At 48.3% G+C, this 18274-nt stretch overlaps 1 protein-coding gene across 4 annotated transcripts in view; it reads right to left on the minus strand.

Annotated features, from left to right (window-relative positions):
- SFMBT2 (Scm like with four mbt domains 2) overlaps window positions 1-18274 on the minus strand; it is a 202600-nt gene that overhangs the window by 30882 nt on the left and 153444 nt on the right. For all 4 annotated transcript variants that reach the window (XM_039216643.1, XM_039216642.1, XM_039216644.1 and 1 more), the window contains 3 exons: window positions 6432-6545; window positions 3463-3505; window positions 1651-1721 (listed from right to left, as the gene is read on the minus strand). In XM_039216643.1, the coding sequence (XP_039072574.1) occupies window positions 1651-1721; window positions 3463-3505; window positions 6432-6545 (228 nt within the window). The remainder of the gene's footprint in view (window positions 1-1650; window positions 1722-3462; window positions 3506-6431; window positions 6546-18274) is intronic.

Genomic DNA, 18274 nt, shown 5'->3' on the forward strand with positions numbered 1-18274 from the left:
ACGTAACAAGGAGGGGAACTGTCTGGCCCTGGGGTCTGCACGTCTTCGGTTTTCCTACACACGGCTACATCGATCTCCACGTGGACTATCCCAATTTACACTCCTCTCAGCACGGGGCAGGAGTCCCGCCGTCCCATGTCCGAGCACACTAGGTACGGCTGCCTCGTTCTGCCACTCGGACGGACGTGAAATGTACCTCCCAGGGGATTATATCTGCATCTCCTTTGTTAGGCTTCTGACTTAGCCAAGTTGCTGGTCTAGCTGTGTCTCCAAGGGCCATGGGAAAAAGTGGAATGACTGCACAGTCAGGTATTACCCTACAGCCTCCTGATGTCTGCAACCACAGAAAGGGGGCTCGCAGTCCGCCAAGATGTCCCCCACCATGCCGCTCCAAGCTAACCCATGCTAACGGTGCTATTTCTGCATAAAAACCGTTCTGAGTTTGAGATGGTTACTGAATAGCCCAGGAAGGTTTGTCCTTACAGGACTTCAACTAAGAACCAAGAGGGAAGGAGGGAGAGTGTTATTTTTGTAAGTAAAAGACAAAAGGCGTAAAATAACAATTACAGACGCTAAAGGAAGAGCTGACGCAGTTCTTTTAAGAAGTTTGAATTCCGTACAACAAAATTAGACCAAAAAAAATTTACGTCCACAGCTGCATACACATGGAAAGTTTTTGGTAGGATTAGCCAACCCAGACCTTCAGAACAAAACCACTGTAGTAAGTCGACTCATACAAATGCTCTCCTTACTACACCCTGGGCAGATGGCGTTCTTTCACGGCATACAGCTTTTAATCCTGGAAGAATTCAGAGCATGTTCGTTTTGGCTAGCAAACAGGATTCTTAAATCAAATATATTATTTGACGTACAAACATGTCTGTAATCAGATTGATTATCAAAGGGGAATTCACCTGTGTGTTTTCAAAGGTTATTAGAAGATGTAGAACTCTACACATTAAAAAAACATGTATTATTCATGCTCAGGTTTCAAACAGATGGTTTTAAGGAACAATTCAAGAGCCCACAGGGACTTAAGTATTAACCACTGGTAGAAAATGCAGGTGGAATGGCATAAAATGTCAAAAAAAAAAAAAAAAGTGCCTGATGACGACATTTTCGATTATTTTTCTTTCCACATGACCATCCACAACATACCACCTTAACTGGGCTCCTAAATTCCAAGTAACACATGGACTCTTCTGCAGACCGAGAGAATTATCAAGAGCTAGGGACCAAGAAACAGAAGAGGCACGGAGAATTTGGTTCAGAAATTTTTTTTAAAGGTGCGCCTGGGGGGCTCAGTCAGTTAAGCGTCTAACTTCGGCTCAGGTCATGATCTCACAGTTTGTGAGCTCAAGCCCTTGCGTCAGGCTCTGTGCTGACATCTCGGAGCTTGGAGCCTGCTTCGGGTTCTGTGTCTCCCTCTCTCTCTGCCCCTCTTCCGCTCACACTCTGCCTCTCTCTCAAAAATAAATAAACATTAAAAAACACTTTTTAAATAAAAGAAAAAAATTTTAAAGTAGCTACATGTGGATAAGTAGCAACAGACATAAGGGAATTGAACTGAGAGTGGAGGTATTCTTACATTAACCTGGAAATACATGCATGTCCCTCTCACAAACTGGGAAGGGTGATTCAGCCACTTACCTGCCGTGTCCAAGGGGGACAGTAAACAAAGGTCATGAGGTATTTTCTCAACAGGCACTGCGGATGGCAATCTGTCGATCAAGAGAATAAAACATCATGGGTCACACCCTTTAGAAGACACTAGTCCCTTCCAAAGTCCTTTCATAACTGAAAGGGACTGTCCCAGAAATCCTTGGACCTCGCATAGAGCGTCACATGGACAAGATCACTTGTGTCACCAACACACACAGACAAGATCACTTCAGACAGGTCACTCCCCAGCTCTTACGATAACCCTAACACCCCAGTGGGACTGCTTCTCCTCAAGTGCTCATCACCGGTCAGTGATGTCCTTCTAGGTAGTTCCGGCCTTTGACTCTTGCTATGGAATTATAATAATACCATTAATTATATTCTTAGACCTGAAGGAATATTAGCTTGTGCAGACTTTAATGCAAATCAGACTCGTCTTCCACCTCTAACTGGGAGCTACCGTCTGGTGGCCTTCAGTTTCTGGCGTCTGTGCTCCTGAGGGTCGTGGCTACACTAAATGGATCTTAGAAGAAAGCCTATGAACGGATGGGCCTTAACATGTGAAGCAGGCCTATCCCAGGACAGAGCTTTGTGTTACAGGTCAGGCCACAGGGAAAAAGAGGTGTGTTGGGTTTCACAGGGAACCCCTGTTGGCCGTGTAGAAACCATAGTGTTGAAAAGTGACATATATTCAAAGTAAACCATTCGAGAGCTCAGCTGGGTCCTCTACAGCACTGATTCTCAAAGCGGGGTCCCTGGAACTCGCAGACGGGCATCACCGGGGACCTTGGGAGACGTACAGGTGCTCAGGGCCCACGAAGACCTGCTGCACTGGAAAGTTTAGAGATGGGGGTCTGGCAGCGTGTGTGTTTTATCGAGCTGCCTGGGTGACCCTGGGCCCACAGGCCGCAAACTGAGGAGCTACCAATTCAGATTTGGAGGCAGAGGCGGGACTGCTGATTCTTTTTTACGTTCTGTTTCAATGTCCTCCAGGTAAGGCTGGAGTCAGATTAACTTGAGCCGCTGTGTGTGGAAATGAATGCATGAAAAATGCCCACAAAGCTCCTATTCACACTGAGGTAACAGTGCAGTTATTACTGCATTTCGTTTTGTTTCAACTTAAGCCTGGGTACATGCAGAAAGGCTGGCCTTAAATTCCTTTCCCTCAGTGTGTTTTTATGAAGAAAACGGAGCCAGCTGGCGAAGGGAGAGTATTGTAGCGTCTCGGATCTTCTCCCCTGCATCAACATGGTGCAAACAGGTCCTGCACGGACACACACCTGGTGCCCTCCTCCTTTGTAAACTTACAACTGAAATGTGGGGTGACTGACATTTACTCAACCATGTAGAGAACCCACACGTGTTTTTTCCCATGATCTCTAATCTCAGGAAAACTCGGAGAAATGGGGGTTTCACAAAAGAGAGTGCTGAGATGCAGAGAAGTGAGGCAGCTTCCTCACGCACCCCTGCCGGGGCCCCGGCAGCACCAGCACGGGCGGCGCAGGCGGGGGCGGCTGTGCGTGGCTGCGGGGACCCGCAGAGCGCCGTCCCCGTCAGTGGGCTGCACGCCCTTCAGTGGGCTGGGGTGGGATGGAAGTGAGACATTCCAGGGCGAGAGGGGATCCCCGAAAGAGCAGGGCCCGTGTCCTGCACGTAACAGGTGCACAGCCATCACCGCCACCTTGACAGTGCCCAGTGCTCACTGGCTCCCTAAGGAACCGGAGATGCTCCTGTCCTCTGTAAGGACAACTCTGTCAAGTTTATCACCTAGTTTTGGGCAAAAGAGACACAAAAACTTACTGTTTTTCCGGCTGCACAACTGCGATCTTTCTCTTCTTGTGTGCTGAAAAACAGGCAAGAGAGGGCAAAGGGAGCATGAGCTTCGTTTGCTCGTGGGGCAAAAGCATTTTCAAAAAATGCCTTCAGTTTTACAGTAATGACTTGAACACTGAGAAGTTATTCTGTTCATGCCACAATTTCACCTTCATTTCTTCTAGCACTGAATGACTGTGACTCATCAGAAATGAAATCTAAATAGAATTTAGTGCATTTAATCTTATCACTACACCAGCTACTTTATTCTAAAATGTGCTTTTCATAAGAAACAAAGAGCACACATTCCTTCCTCACCTAACCCGCCTGGTAAAACAAACTGTTGCGAGATTATCTAGAATTTTCCCCCCCAGAAAGTGGAAAATCAAATAATATTACCATACAATACACTCCCAAATTAAGATCAGAGACATGTTTTTGAGTTAAAATATTATTACTGGAAGGAGGATTAGTGCCCCGTAAATATGTCTGACAAATATCGACATTAACCAGCCAATAAGTATCTGTTGGACAAAATTTATAATTTATATAACTGATTCGAATCACCTTACCAAAGACAGACCAGAGACTGTGAAAGCAATTAATGTTGGCACTGACAGTCCAGCATCTTCTGGCATATGCATGATTTCAACAAAGTTTTTTTAAAGTTTATTTGTGTATTGTTTGAGAATGAGTGAGAAAGAGAGAGAGACAGAATCCCAAGCAGGCTCTGAGCTGTCGACTCAGAGCCCAACGAGGGACTGGATCCCACAAACCGAGAGATTACGATCTGAGCCAAAATCAAGAGTCAGACGCTTAACCAACTGAGCCACCCAGGTGCACACCCCCCAACCCCCTGCCCAACAAAACTTCTAAAGCTACTGGAATTTAGAGGATTTAGGGTTATAGTTTGCCTCTTCAGAACAAATGCACGACTGAACCCAGAGAGGACCGGGCCCGGCTCTCTGGCCAATGAAGTCAACAGTCTATGGCATATTAAGCAAGAGGAAAAAGTTACAATGCCCATGAAAAAGTTATTCTACACTCAAAATAATATCTTGAGGGCCAAGATATCATTCTTGTTGCGTGACTCATTGAGCAATCCTGTGTGTGTGGGAGAAGAAGCTCTTAAAATCCACCTGTGTGTCATCTGGGCTACCTACGGTGGCACACAGATAATGCACCATCCCACTCTTTTTTTTTTTTTTTTTTTGAGACAGAGCACAAGCGGGGGAGGGGCAGAGAGAGAGGGAGGCACAGAATCTGAAGCAGGCTCCAGGCTCTGAGCTGTCAGCACAGAGCCCCACTCACGAACCGTGAGCTCATGACCTGAGTCAAAGTCAGACGCTCAAATGACTGAGCCACCCAGGCGCCCCCACCATCCCACTCTTAATGAATACCGAGTAGGACTCTAGTGTCCTTCAAAATATGACATCAGGGAATAGGAGGGCGACTATAAGATGGAACTTTCTTTCTAGCAATGTCCTGAGCGTATATATAAGGGAACCATAGAGTAGGACATTAGAAAGTAAAACTAGCATGTAAATTGTATAAAGGAAATACTAGAAATATCTATTTCACAAAAAGTAAAACCCCTTCTCTTTAAGGAGTCATAATTTTATTTTATTTTATTTTATTTTATTTTATTTTATTTTATTTTATTTTATTTTATTTATTTTTTTAAATTTATTTCTAGGAGAGAGAGAGAGAGAGAGAGCATGAGCAGGGGAGGGTCAGAGAGAGAGGGAGTCACAGACTGAAACAGGCTCCAGGCTCTGAGCTGGCAGTCAGCACAGAGCCCGACGCGGGGCCCGAACCCACGAACCGCGAGATCATGACCTAAGTGAAAGTCGGACGCTTAACTGACTAAGCCACCCAGGTGCCCCGCGGAGTCATAATTTTAAATAGCACTCTAGATAAACATTCGGGTAGAATAAAAATGCCATGATTTCTAAGTTTTGAAGATTTTTAAAAGTACCATTTCAGGATAATGACCTATAACAAATGTGAGAACATACACTGCTACATATATTTAAGAGATAAGAGTTCTCAGATTTAAGAACACAGAGGTAGTTGTGGGTTAACTATTAATATTATTTGAATTTGGCATTTTTGGGGTCAGAAGGACGTGATATTACACACTTTGCAAAGTACAGTTGAAATCTCACTGGTTGGTTAGTGCTCAGAGTAGCTGTTTATGTGTTATGTCAGTAAATCTTTAGGACCAATCATGATTCTTTCAGGGTAAAGCTCATGAGAATAACTGCTTCTTTCTCAGACATGATGATACAAAAACACAGTATTTAGCTCAAGTTTTCTCTAATCAAAATAATGGATTATATAAAAAAGTGGGAATGGAGATTTAGTTTATATTCTATTATTTTATGTGTTATACGTTATTTTATGCAACATACATATATTATTATACTTATTTCATCGCCACTCTGTGACCTTCAGCTGCCTTAGCATTTATGACCTCGTCTGTCAACCTGTGACATGCTTCCAAACATTCATCTCATGAAGACACTGAAAGCACACACATAGGATAAGAACAGTGGCACCCGTGGGAAATCTAACACCAGCTCTGGTTTCTACAACTTAGCCACACTCTCTTTACAAAACTGCCTATTTATAAATAAGTAAGTAAGTAAATAAATAAATAAAAATTTAAAACGGGGGCACCTGGGTGGCTCAGTTGGTTAAGCATCCCACTTCAACTCAGATCATGATCTCCCAGCTCATGGGTTCGAGCCCCGTGTCGGGCTCTGTGCTGACAGCCAGCTCAGAGCCTGGAGCTGCTTCGGATTCTGTGTCTCCTTCTCTCTCTGTCCCTCCCCCACTCACACTCTCTCTCCTACTCTCAAAAATAAATAAACATTAACAAAAGACACAGAACACTATCTACTCCCCCACGTCCCAGATGTTGTCCACGCTGCCGCACACTGGACGATACTTACAGACTGTTTTGTGTGGTGTGGTCAAAGGGTAGGAGTTCGCCTCACACCAGCCCACCGGGAAGATGTCCATGGATTCCACGTCAACAATGAACTCTGGAGCAGGAGTCTGCAGGCCTGCATCAGACGAGTCAAGACAACAGGTACAGATTTTACTAAAAAGAGCCAGAAGAAGAAAGGAAACTACAGGTACCCCTGAGATGAGGAAAACTTTTCTGGAAGGTGAAACACAAAACTGAGAACAGTCTTATGACAGATATCAACACCTGAAACAGCAAGAGTGCATGAGGTTCAGGTAAAGCGGAGACCCCGAAAATCTAGGCCACTTCCTACTGGAAATGGCGGGAGGGTGACAAAGGGAATCTGGGAACAATGGGCAGTGGGGCCTGAAAGGCTGGCAGAGGGAATAAGTCTGACCCTTTCCTAAAAGCACCTTTAAACCTAAGGGAACACGGCCGAGCTTGGGCGGGGGGAGGGCGGGGGGCAAAGCACACATTTAAGTCACCAGGACAGAATTCCTCCAACACCAAGCCAAGTCTACCTTCAACCAAGGGAAGTTAGCATCATGGTTAAAAGGAACTAGTTAGGCACAGCAAGCCAGGTTTTGAGCAGTGAACACAGAGGATCCAATTTCCCTAGGGAACTTGTCCACTGATCAGTTTGACTGGGGTGACTTGTTTTGAGCTCCTTTGGGGACCGCAGACAGTTGTTGTGTTGCACAAAAGCCATTTATGCAGGAGTGTCTTTTTCAGTGGGGTCTGCCTGTCACCCCATTTCGTAATCCTACTAATGCCTTGTGATAAATCAGCACCAGAGCCAAGAGGCTCTGAAAGACGGAACAAATCTGCATGGGATACGAGCCAAGGTTTCGAGGAGCTCTGGCCACAGGGGATCAATGTGGGACCCAGCAAACTAGTGGCAAGAAGAAAATTCTACATAGACTCAGTAATCCTTTGGGAAAGAAAAAACACTGAAGGAAGACACTCGTGGACTAAGAATCAACAGCTAAGAACTGTGTTGATAGAGTTCTCCGACCACTTACTGCTGCTTGGCCCTGAGAATCAAGATGGAAACCACACCGTGGAACCCCCTCACATATCCGCCTTGCCACACATCTGATGGATTTTAAATCAGATCCCCTAAAACTTAACTTCATGAAGCTCGATTCCAGCAGATGCAAAACAGCCCAACCATTTTAACTTGGACATTAGCTGCTTTGGTTTCTACCCAGTACTTCTCATCATAAAGTAGATACTGTGATAAAATAGCACATTATTTGATCCGTGTATGTTCCCGATTCAGTGCTAAACCAATGTGCTGCTGCATATATAGTGCCCTGAACCCTCGGGCAGCAACACACACACACACACACACACACACACACACACACACACACACACATACACACACTCATCACCATTAGTCATGGTCGACGTTCGATTCCTTCTCAAAAAAAGCAATGCTATGACTCCCATCCTAACTGCCCTTTTGCCTAATTTTCCCATAATTTGAAGGACGTAAGAGGCTAAAGGAAGGCAAACAGGTTGATAGAGATTATTTCTCAACACGGTTGAGTGAATGGAAATCATTTCCGTCTCGCATGACGACTCAACCAATACTTAACCAACTTGCCAAAGACCCTCGAATAAACAAGATGACTTCCAAGACAGAAAAATAAAGAAACTCTCCAGGTAGTTTCAAATGTGGAAGCAATTGTTCCTGTCCCGAAGGGTACCCGAGTCTCAAGAGGGTTGAACGAAGAGGGTCACTGAGCTGTTTCCTCATTAGCTACAGGGCACATTCTCATCCTCAGCCTCCCTAAAATAGCACAGGTTTCTTAGCTACTCAACCACTGTGCTAATGCGCTGAATTCACCTACGACAAGCATTAGTACTTCCAGACTTAACATTTAGGTATAAATATGATTCTCAAGGTCAAAGGAGTACTTCAAAAAGAAGCAGCAGGTGAATTTTATAGCCTATTCCTTCTGGAATTATGACCTTCATCTTCCAATATTCTGTGGGTTCAAACATCTCTTGGTATTAATGCTTTAATATAAACACTCCCATAGCAATGTTTACATTAACATAGTGATATGGTTGTGTTTACCATACTTTGAAATTCTTTGATCATGCCCTCCCTTCAAAACAAATATTTATAAGCTACAATGTGTCAGCTACTATGTTTTCTAGGAACTTCTAGCCCTGTATTCCTTGTACTTCCAAATCTAACCCCCTAAAGCATCTATTAAATATGAACTGATGGAAAAGTGGATTATTTATCCCCCAGGGAAGTGTTCCTGACCCTGAAACTTTTCCAATCCTGTTCCGAATGATGGGCACCGATTCATTATTTCCCTTAATCAATCTGATGCAATGTCTAGATGTATCTGGCTGGACTCGGAATAATCTTTATAAAAAATAACCCACTATGTTCCAAGAGCAAGGGCCCACTGGCTTAAAAAAAATCCATTAAAAACGAATGCGATTCTCCTTGAGTTTCCAAAACTGTCAATGCAAAAGCTTGGAGGCTCCCTGCAGCAGTCTTTCCATTTTATAGGAAACCCTCTCGTGAACTGCACAAGACCAGGCTCCACATCTGACCTCACTGAAGCACTATCAGTCCATATGGGTTCTACTCATCCATTCTTCCCCAGACCTTTCATCTCAAAAACCACAGGGACGCCTCAATCTCTATCTACAGGGAGGTACTTAACTAAATTATGGTACATCATGCTGGGATATTCCACCACTTGTAAAAAAAGATGGAGAAACCTCTTTAATATGCTTATATGTAGAGATGTGTGCATGTATCGTTGAATAAAGGAAAAGCAAAGGGCAGAACGCAATGTGTCTATATAGTATGTTATCATCTGTTTACAAGGGGGAAATAACATATATTTATATGTGCATCACACAGATCTGGAAGGAAGCACAAAATACTAATACAGTGGGCGTCTGCTGGGAAAGGACCTTCGAGGGACAGGGCAGGAGGGGAGAGAGGCTCTGACCGCAGACACTTTCATGTGCTTTTGGCCCTTGCGAATGAGTCAACTAATTTACAATCACAGCCTCACTTTTCCCACAATAACAACGCAACACAAAACACGCCAAGAAGAAAGGAGTTGCGTGCATGAACCACAGAGGCCAGATTCGTAAAGGACAGGTGCCCGTCCCAGGGAGCAAAACCAAACCGCGACGACTCATTTCACTGCTGAGAGGAGCAAGGTGCTCATTCCGTGCCCACAGAGCAAATGTGCGGCGCATCAGCTTCCAAGAGCCACTTGGCGCCTTCGGAGAGGTCCGCGATCTGCTGTACCCTGAGACTGTGGCACCCGGTCAGTGGGTACCCGTCCCCTCCCACAGTCGCACCTGCCCTTCCCGCTGCACAGACTTCAGAAACAGAGTCCGACCGCGCCCCACACCTCGTAGGAAGGGAAGAAAGGCGCGAGGCGTTTAGGGAAGGGAGTCATCCTTGCTCAGAACCCTCGTGAAGAGTCAGAGGCCGCAGCAAACCGTGACAGGCTCACGCACGCGATGGAAAGATCAGGCGCCAGGGGGAAGGCGGGCTCCTCGGTGAGCCGGGAGCGAGCAGACCAGGTGCAGGAACCCCAGGGGCCAGGAGCCCATCAGCGGCCACGCCCTCCGTCAGCCGTGAGGCCCCAGTCCTCAGGAACAAGGGGACAGGCTGCGGCTGGCGAGACCAACACAGGACGGGAAACGGGCGATCTGGAGGGAAACGACCCAAATGGGACGCAGTGTGTGTGCGGAGAGAGACACAGGTCTGCAAACGCTCGCTGCACTGACCGCGGGCCCGACACTCTCCAGGGGCACAGGCTTTACAACAACCCTAAGGGACGGGGACGAGATCTATCCCTGTTTTAAAGATGAGTAAACTGAGGCGCAGGAAAAGCTCAGAGAGCAGCAAGTGGCAGATCCAGTTGAACAATCGAACTCTGGGGGCCTTAGGAGGAAGCATTTCAGGTGGCCTCTTTTCTTCGTTCCCCTGGGTTTGTTTCTGGGTTTTGGTTTGGTTTAGTCTGGTCTGTTCAGTGCCTGTCCCGTTGCTATCATGGTCCCCAGATCCCCGTGCAGAGTCCCCGTGGGGACGTGGGGGAAGGAGACGCATGCCCTCCACAGGCAGACGACAGGCCAGGGCTTCCGGAAGAGCAAGGCAGCCCCTCAGCATCGCTTCCTTGCAAACGGCAGGGCAGGAGCCCACACTCAGCACAGCCTCCGGGAGGCCACCCGCCAGCATCCCGCCCACCGCAGGCCTCCCCCACCGAGCCTGCGTTTTGCCTAAGACGTTGCCCAAAACAGGCAGTTAGTTCTGTAGTCGGCCACCAAGGGGCCCGTCTGTCATCGGGCATCAGCTCTGGGGACAAACCAGACCGGGGAGGATTGGACGCCGGTGCCTGCACACCCGCCCCACTCCCCGACCAGCCTCTCTCACTTCCGGGGAACGCTGCTCCGGGGCCCCGATGTGCTGATGCAGCTTCTCCACAAATTGTCTCACGCAGGCCATCCCTCTTTTTAAAGATTTTAAAACCACCCACGCTGGCTTGAAATATAATTACTTTCACATTTGCATTTTCCCTTGTTTGATTTTTGCAAGTCTCTGCGAAATGCTTATTAACCACCTGACTTTGCCACAAATTACAGAAAGGCTTAAGGGGCAGTTTTCCGCACCTGCTCTCCTGTTACGCGAGACGGCCTCGATGAAGCTGCTTTAGGCCGCGCCACACCTTGCCCATTAGATCCCAGCGCCCCTCACAAACCTGAGCATCCAGATCAATCATCTGGGGAGGATGCCTTTACTTTTTTGTTTATGTTTGAGAGAGAGCGCCAGGGAACACAAGGAGCAGAGAGAAACAGGGAGACAGAGGACCTCAAGTGGGCTCTGTGCTGACAGCAGAGAGCCCCATGGGGCTCGAACCCACAAACAGTGAGATCATGACCTGAGCTGAAGTTGGATGCTTAACTGACTAAGCCACCCAGGTGCTCCTGGGGAGGGAATGCAGATTCCCGGACCCTGCTTGGGACTCAGATGCACTAGGTTTGTGGTGGCCCTAGGAACTTGCAGTTTAAACTTTTTTTTATGTTTATTTTATTTATTTTTGAAAGAGAGAGTGAGCAGGGAGTGGGGGGAGAGAGAGGGGGAGAGAGAGAGAGAGAGAGGGAGAGAGCGAGCGAGAGAGGGAATATCCCAAGCAGGCTCTGCACTGTCAATGCAAAGCCTGATGTGGGGCTCAGACCCACAAACCGTGAGATCATGACCTGAGTCGAAATCACGCCTGAGCCACCCAGGCACCCCTGGGATCTGCATTTTAGTAGGACTCCTTCCTTAGATTGGGAGGTGGAGGGTAGTTTACTGGAACTGAACTGAGCATAGGGGAGCCCTGACCGGAGAGTTCTTGAATGATGGCTTTGAAGTATACAATATCCCCCTGGCTCACAATTCGGTTGGCAAGATAGCTGTTAAGGGACCACTGCATCTTAGAGCACCTTCTCATTCAGGAACACGGATTTTACCGATTCCTCCTGATGTATTCAGCAAGCACTTAGCAAGCAGAGTGCACATGAACTCCCACACAGATACTGTGCTCTGCGACAGGCAGACACAGCAGGGCCCCGTGTCACAGCGCAGGGCGCCAGTGACAGCATGGGGGGTGCACAGACACAGGGGTGCCCGGCCGACGGACCGCAGGCTCCATGCAGGGAGGCAGGGCTGGAGTGAGAAGGGGCTGCCCTCCCTCCCGCTGGTCGGCCACCCCCTTCCTGAACTCTCACGGTCACGTGCGCCACAATGCTGAGCACTTCCCTCCGCCGACCTCCACAACCATCCTATGAGGGACAGCCCGTCATTCCGTCTATTTTATGCAGCCGCACAAGAGGGGATTTGAAGGTCAGGGTGAACCCAAGCTCACACGTGTAGGGAGCAGATGTGCTGTCAGGAGGGGCTGCCGGGGCCGGGCTGCGGGCCGTGTGCAGACACGCAGATCAAGAGGAAGACAAGCCAGGTCTCGGGGCCCTGCGACGGCGGCAGGCACAGGGAACATCCCTGGGATGAAGATGGAGACGCGCTGGGACGGGGGGCGCCGAGGGGACCCCAGTCACAGGGGTGGGCACGCTGGTGCGGGTTCCCCTACACGTGCTGGCTTGGGTGGTCTTCTGGTCTCTGTCGTGGGTCAGAGGGGACACTGGCGGAGGAGAGCCACCACCAGAGGGGTGCCTTCTCAGAGGGAGGCATCCTCCAGGGGTCGCTGTGCGGGCGGGGTTGGCGGAAGCTTCCGCACAGAACTGCCTCCAAAGTCAAGGCCGCAGAGAGGAGCGTCCGCGAGCTTTGAGGAGCTCTGAAGCTCTGTGAAGGAGGCAGGAAGGCTCATCTAAGGAAGTGTCCGTGGGGAAGAGAGGTCTGCCTGGCCCAGGGCTCTAGAAACGCCCGGCAAAGATGGAGGGGAGGCTTTGAAGGAAGGGTCGACAGAGGTCAAGTGCTGCAAGCAGGAAAAGGGAACTGTGGGTGACTGCAGGAAGCTTCTGTAAAAAAAACACAACCAATCAGAGCAAGAGGCGCAGCATGTATCTCAACCTTCTAATCAAGAAAACAATAAAACTGAGTGTGAGGCCAACCCCAGGCAGGAAAGGTGGTTACGAGTAAAAGGGAATGAGGCGTGCCACAGGAGGGGGTGAAATGCCCCCCGGGCTCCCCACGAGTGCTGGGGTGCATGCCCAAATGCGAGCAGAGTGACCTGGGGGTGTCCTGTAGATGATTTGTTTATTCTATCTTTTTAGGTGTTTGTTTATTCCTGACAGCGAGCACGAGCAGGGGAGTGGCAGAGAGGGAGGGAGAAACAAAACTCCCAGACTCCCCTGCACGATAGATCCTGATGACAGAGCAGGGCCCACCGATGGTTATCGACTCGTGGGAGGTGCTGAGGACAGTGTGAGGCAGGGGGTGATCTTCCCCTGGTCATCACTGCTGGCACGTGGGGCTGTGAAGGCTGTGGCAGCCGGACTCGATATTTGTGTTTCTCTTTGTGAACTTCCACGGCCCCTGGGGACCTGCAGTGCTGCTACTGTGTCCTCACACGCTTGGCGGTTGAAGCTTCCTGCCCTTGGGCCTAGAACATGCCCTTGAAATGAAGAGTCCTCCAGTGGCCTCCTGACTTTCTGTCTGCAGCTCTCAGTGATCAGTGATCGTAGAGGCACCTTGTTTCCAGCCACAACCCTGTCTTGCTTGAAACACTGACTCTTCGGGGACCTGGGGTGGCTCAGTCTGTTAAGTGTCCGACTTTGGCTCACATCGTGATCTTGAGGTTCGTGGGTTCGGGCCCCACGTCAGGCTCTGTGCTGACGGCTCAGAGCCTGGAGTGTGCTTCAGATTGTGTGTCTCCCTCTCTCTGCCCCTCCCCTGCTTGCACACACTCTCTCTCTAGAATGTATAAACATTTTAAAAAAATGTTTAAAAGAAAAAAGAAACACCGACTCTGATTTTGACTGCCATCAAGCCACACGGACGCTCCCTCCAGTTTCTAAGTTCCTGAGTCCTGAAACCTCATTTCCCCTCGGTAATGAGTGAAGTGTATAGCTGCCCTTTGAGCTCCACTTCTGAGTTCTGGGCCTCGACAGGCCTGAAGGGCTCACTTTTTACTGGAGCGCAGCATCTAGAACCACGCTGTCCTGAAGAGCCTCCTGCAAGGACGCGGACCTTCTGGGTCAGTGCCGTCCACACCAGCAGCCTCCAGCCTCCCAGGACCCCGAGCACGTGGCTGCAGGTCGTGCTACCGAGGAGCTGAAATTATAACTTGGTTTCATTTAAAACAAAGCAGCCGCTTGCGTCTAGAAGCCACGCGGGGGACAACACAGAACTAACATCTATTCCCATCTCCTGGGAAGGGCTCCTGCAGGGAGGCACTCTCCTCCGGGGCCCACGAAGCCCAAGGAGGTCCATCCAACAGCTGTGGTGTCGGAGAGGGTCCATGGATCGTCTGAAATCGCACCCAAAATAGTACACGTGGGCAAGTGCGTTTTCCTGAATGTCAACAGCTTTCACGAGAAGCTCTAAGGGGTCTGTCCCCTTATGTCCTAATGTCCCTAATGTAAAAATCTGCCCTGGGCCTGGGACCCTTATGGGAATGTCAGCACATTCTCAGTTCTAGTAAGAGCTCATGGTTCAAGACAGAGTGAATTTTCCAGGAATCTGGTAAAGGGACAGCCTAAACCTCCCATTAAATACTTCTTCACGCCCACCTGCTTTGAACCCTCATTCCTTTGCTTCATGGAATCCATTTTGTCATGAGGGGCTCAAGTGGGAAACTCATTAACCTTACTTAGTATGTTATTCATTCATCCATCCATCCATCAGATCTGAGAGTCTACAGAGTAAGAAGGCAACGGAGACAAGAAACAAGTCAATGCAGCCTCTGGGCCCAGCCCCAAGCAGACGCGGAGAGGACAGACTGGGAGGCTTTGAGAGGCAAAGGATGGGCGTGGGGCCGGAGCTGAGGAGAGGCACCTGGTTCCACGTCTAAGAACCAGTCCGGCCTCTAATCCCCTTGCCGATCTGCATAACCAGGAAGACACCTCCGCCAGGCAGGCAGCTGGAGGTCTATGCTCTAGAAAATGTGCACCAGAGTGAGTGGAGGAAGGACACCAACAGAGGCAGGCCCACCTCGCTGGCCGCAGCCAAGAAGCCAAGAGAAAATCCGACAGATCAGGAAACGTCACTGGACGGCTCCAAAGTGCATGCATTTGTCAAGAGGGGAAAAGGAGAGCTCACACCGGTCCTTGAACTCTCAGCGCGTCTTGTGTTTCTATCCCTCCGCGGAAATTCTACACGAGGCTCAGACTTCCAGAGCTCACTGGCTGTTCCTGACAACGCCCGTCTGCGAAGTCAGGGGCCACAGGCGCGGCCCCGCGTGTTCGGTGCTTGCCGGTGCGGGATGTGAAGCTTGTGGTGACGCGACCTGAGCCCTGAACTCCAGAAAGCTGCTGCCCAAAGCTACACACAGCACAGACCTCACAGACGGACACTTACCCAGTAAGCTTCTCCAGGACGGAGGGTGGAAAAATTTCATTTTCTCCAGATTTCATTTCAGAGGGCAGCAGAAAACAAAGATCGGGAGATGCCGGTAATGACCGGGCTCCCCATTCTGAAGATTCTGCTACATCTTTGCAGACCTGATGGACGACTCTGGTCGTCTCTGTGTTTCTGTCCTTGTCTGGCTGTTTTTACTACAGATCGGGACCGAAAGCAGGGGGTACGAACCCCGCCCCTCCCTATGCTCAGGGCCCAACAAACACCAGCCCGGCATCCCCGCCGCCTGTCTTCCTGTGGGACAGCGCTCCCAAGGTCAGAACCGGGCTCTGGCCTTCCCCTCCCAGGGCTCTCTTCAAAAAGTTCTCTAGTGGCGGCAGCTAAAAGGGCTAAATAACTTTCCAGAAATGAAGCCCGGTGGTCGCCATATTTTTATGGCACAAAAGGAACTTTAGCGCAAAGTCTAAGTAAAAGTAATATATTCCGGAATACGGAGCTTCTCACCTCTCTTCTAAACCGGAGGACAATGTTAATAATGGCGGGAAGCCAAGGCAGGCAGCACAGGGAGCTTACAGGGAGCTGAAGCCTCAGGAGGACGGGTGGGGGGCCACACACCCTCCTGGTTCCCGAAGACAAGCATCTGGAACGCAGGGAGAAGGACCTGGCGTGGGGTGGGGGCTGCGCATGAGCGCAGGCCCGCGACGCTAAGATGTTACCGCTGACGACAACTTCTCCTCCACGGGTAATGCTTATAACTGTCGGTATGACTACCTCGAGCAGAGAAACGCTGCAACGTCCTCTCTAGAACACAGACCCCCAGCATCGTGGCGCTTGCTGTCCCCGGTTCGTGCGGGCTCGCGACTCTTTCCAAACCTGCACACAAAGCAGTACTACCTTCGTCTCCCGTATTTCATTCACGGCCCGTCTTCAACACCAGCTCTTTCACAGACGCCTGAAGAACTGACCTCCAGAGATGTCACACATTAAATAAAAAATGATCATTTTAATTACTTAAAAGTGGCCAATTAGCCATGGGCTGAAAATACTTCAAATCAATTTAATGCATAAAACTAACTAATGAATTGTTATGAAGTGCTTGGTCCGTTTACGGTAATCGGTCTATAACCAGAATCCCCATCATCATAAAAATAACTTAACAGCCACACAGTGAACACCGCAAATCTCTAACATGTGCTCCCAGGACAAAGGAAAGAAAACAGTATATACGTAAAACTGAGGAATAATAAGAAATAAGTGCCATTAAGCTCACCATCATCTTAAGAGGTAATATTCAGTGGGCGCCCAAAACAAAACCAAAAAAGACCCTCAAAACCCAAAATACAATCAAGAACCAAGAGACAAAATGGGATTTTAGTTTATGCGATCAAACACGTGACTTTGATCAAGAATTCCAGGTGGATAATATGCAACAAAGTTTTCATTAAAAAATTTTTTTTAATGCGTAAGGGCTGGGAAAAAATGGACAATCTATTTATTTTTTGCTCTGCTTCCTAATGCTAACTGATTTCAGTGCTACAGGATACAAAAGCACTGTGGAGAATAAAGACTGACATGAGCTGCCTTATATTTCTTTGCTCTAAAAACGGAAATTTATATTCCAAAGAAAGACAATACTAAGGAGAAAAGGCTGTCAGAAATGTTAACTATACACTATTGCTGCTCATCGCCTTTTTTAAGATTTGGGAAGCTGTAGGGTCGGGCGAATGAAGCAGCAAAGATCTCAAGAAGGAAACTGACCTCAGGCGTACCTTAATGGCTTAGCCAGTTTCATTCCTCCATCTATAAAAATCAGGGGCGCGCTGCCTGCTTGTCTGTGTCAGGTAATTAACAGCTGTAAAGCAGTCTGGAAGTACAAACCGCTAAATAAATAATGACTGCCAAAGAATCTTAATGATGATGTGCTAAATAATAATGATGAAACAGGGGCTCTGAACTCTACCACGTCGGTTTTCAAATTAATCACACCAGCAAGGTCCCGATCTCACAATATGGCTTAGCCCCGTATGAGGTAGTGAGTTTGACGGAGGGACTGAACTCGCAGAAGGGATCCTGTGTTTCCAAGAGCAGGTGACTCAACTTTACATGGAGTGATGAAAACAAGGTCAAGGTCTCTTCCCGTGGCCGCAGAAATAGCGCCATCCTGCCTGTGTCCGGACTGTGGCTAATTCCCACCAGACACCATTTTACTCGGAGATCCACCAACCAGTCAACTTTTTGAGAATTTTCTTTTATTTCAAGTTGATTTTGAAATCCTAGACCCTAGTAACATTTGAAATGGTTTTCCTAGGAATTAAGGACACAGATGATGGCGCCTATGATTCAGTTCTGTATCCTTCTCACTCCCCTGGGCTCCAATAGTTAGGAGATCGTCAGCCTCAGAACTTTCGGTGCTTTCTAGACGTGTGCTTACTAAAGAGACAGGATGAAGACATCAGCACCACTTCCGTGGCCTTCCAAACTTTCCGTTCCAGTGGTGGCAGGAGATGCCATGACCATTAAAATATGGGCTGAGAAGGCACACATTATTATTCGCAACTCGTCTCGTTTTTCCATATACATTTAAAGTAATTGATATATGTCATGAACTAAAATACAATCAAACAAACCCAAAGAATTCAGATCACGGAAAAACAGGAAAAATCTTACAGATCGGACTCATCTCAATTCTTGGTCACTGAAAATACAGCATATAAAACATAGTCCTTTTTCTACATCTAAAATCTGATCAAGGTTCTGCTTATAAAGTATGATGAACTGTGAATTATCTGCACCATCACAAACAAAACGTA

Source organism: Hyaena hyaena, unplaced genomic scaffold (genome assembly GCF_003009895.1).
Source record: "Hyaena hyaena isolate Hyena2069 unplaced genomic scaffold, ASM300989v1 scaffold_647, whole genome shotgun sequence".
In the NCBI taxonomy this organism is placed as follows: Eukaryota; Metazoa; Chordata; class Mammalia; order Carnivora; family Hyaenidae; genus Hyaena; species Hyaena hyaena.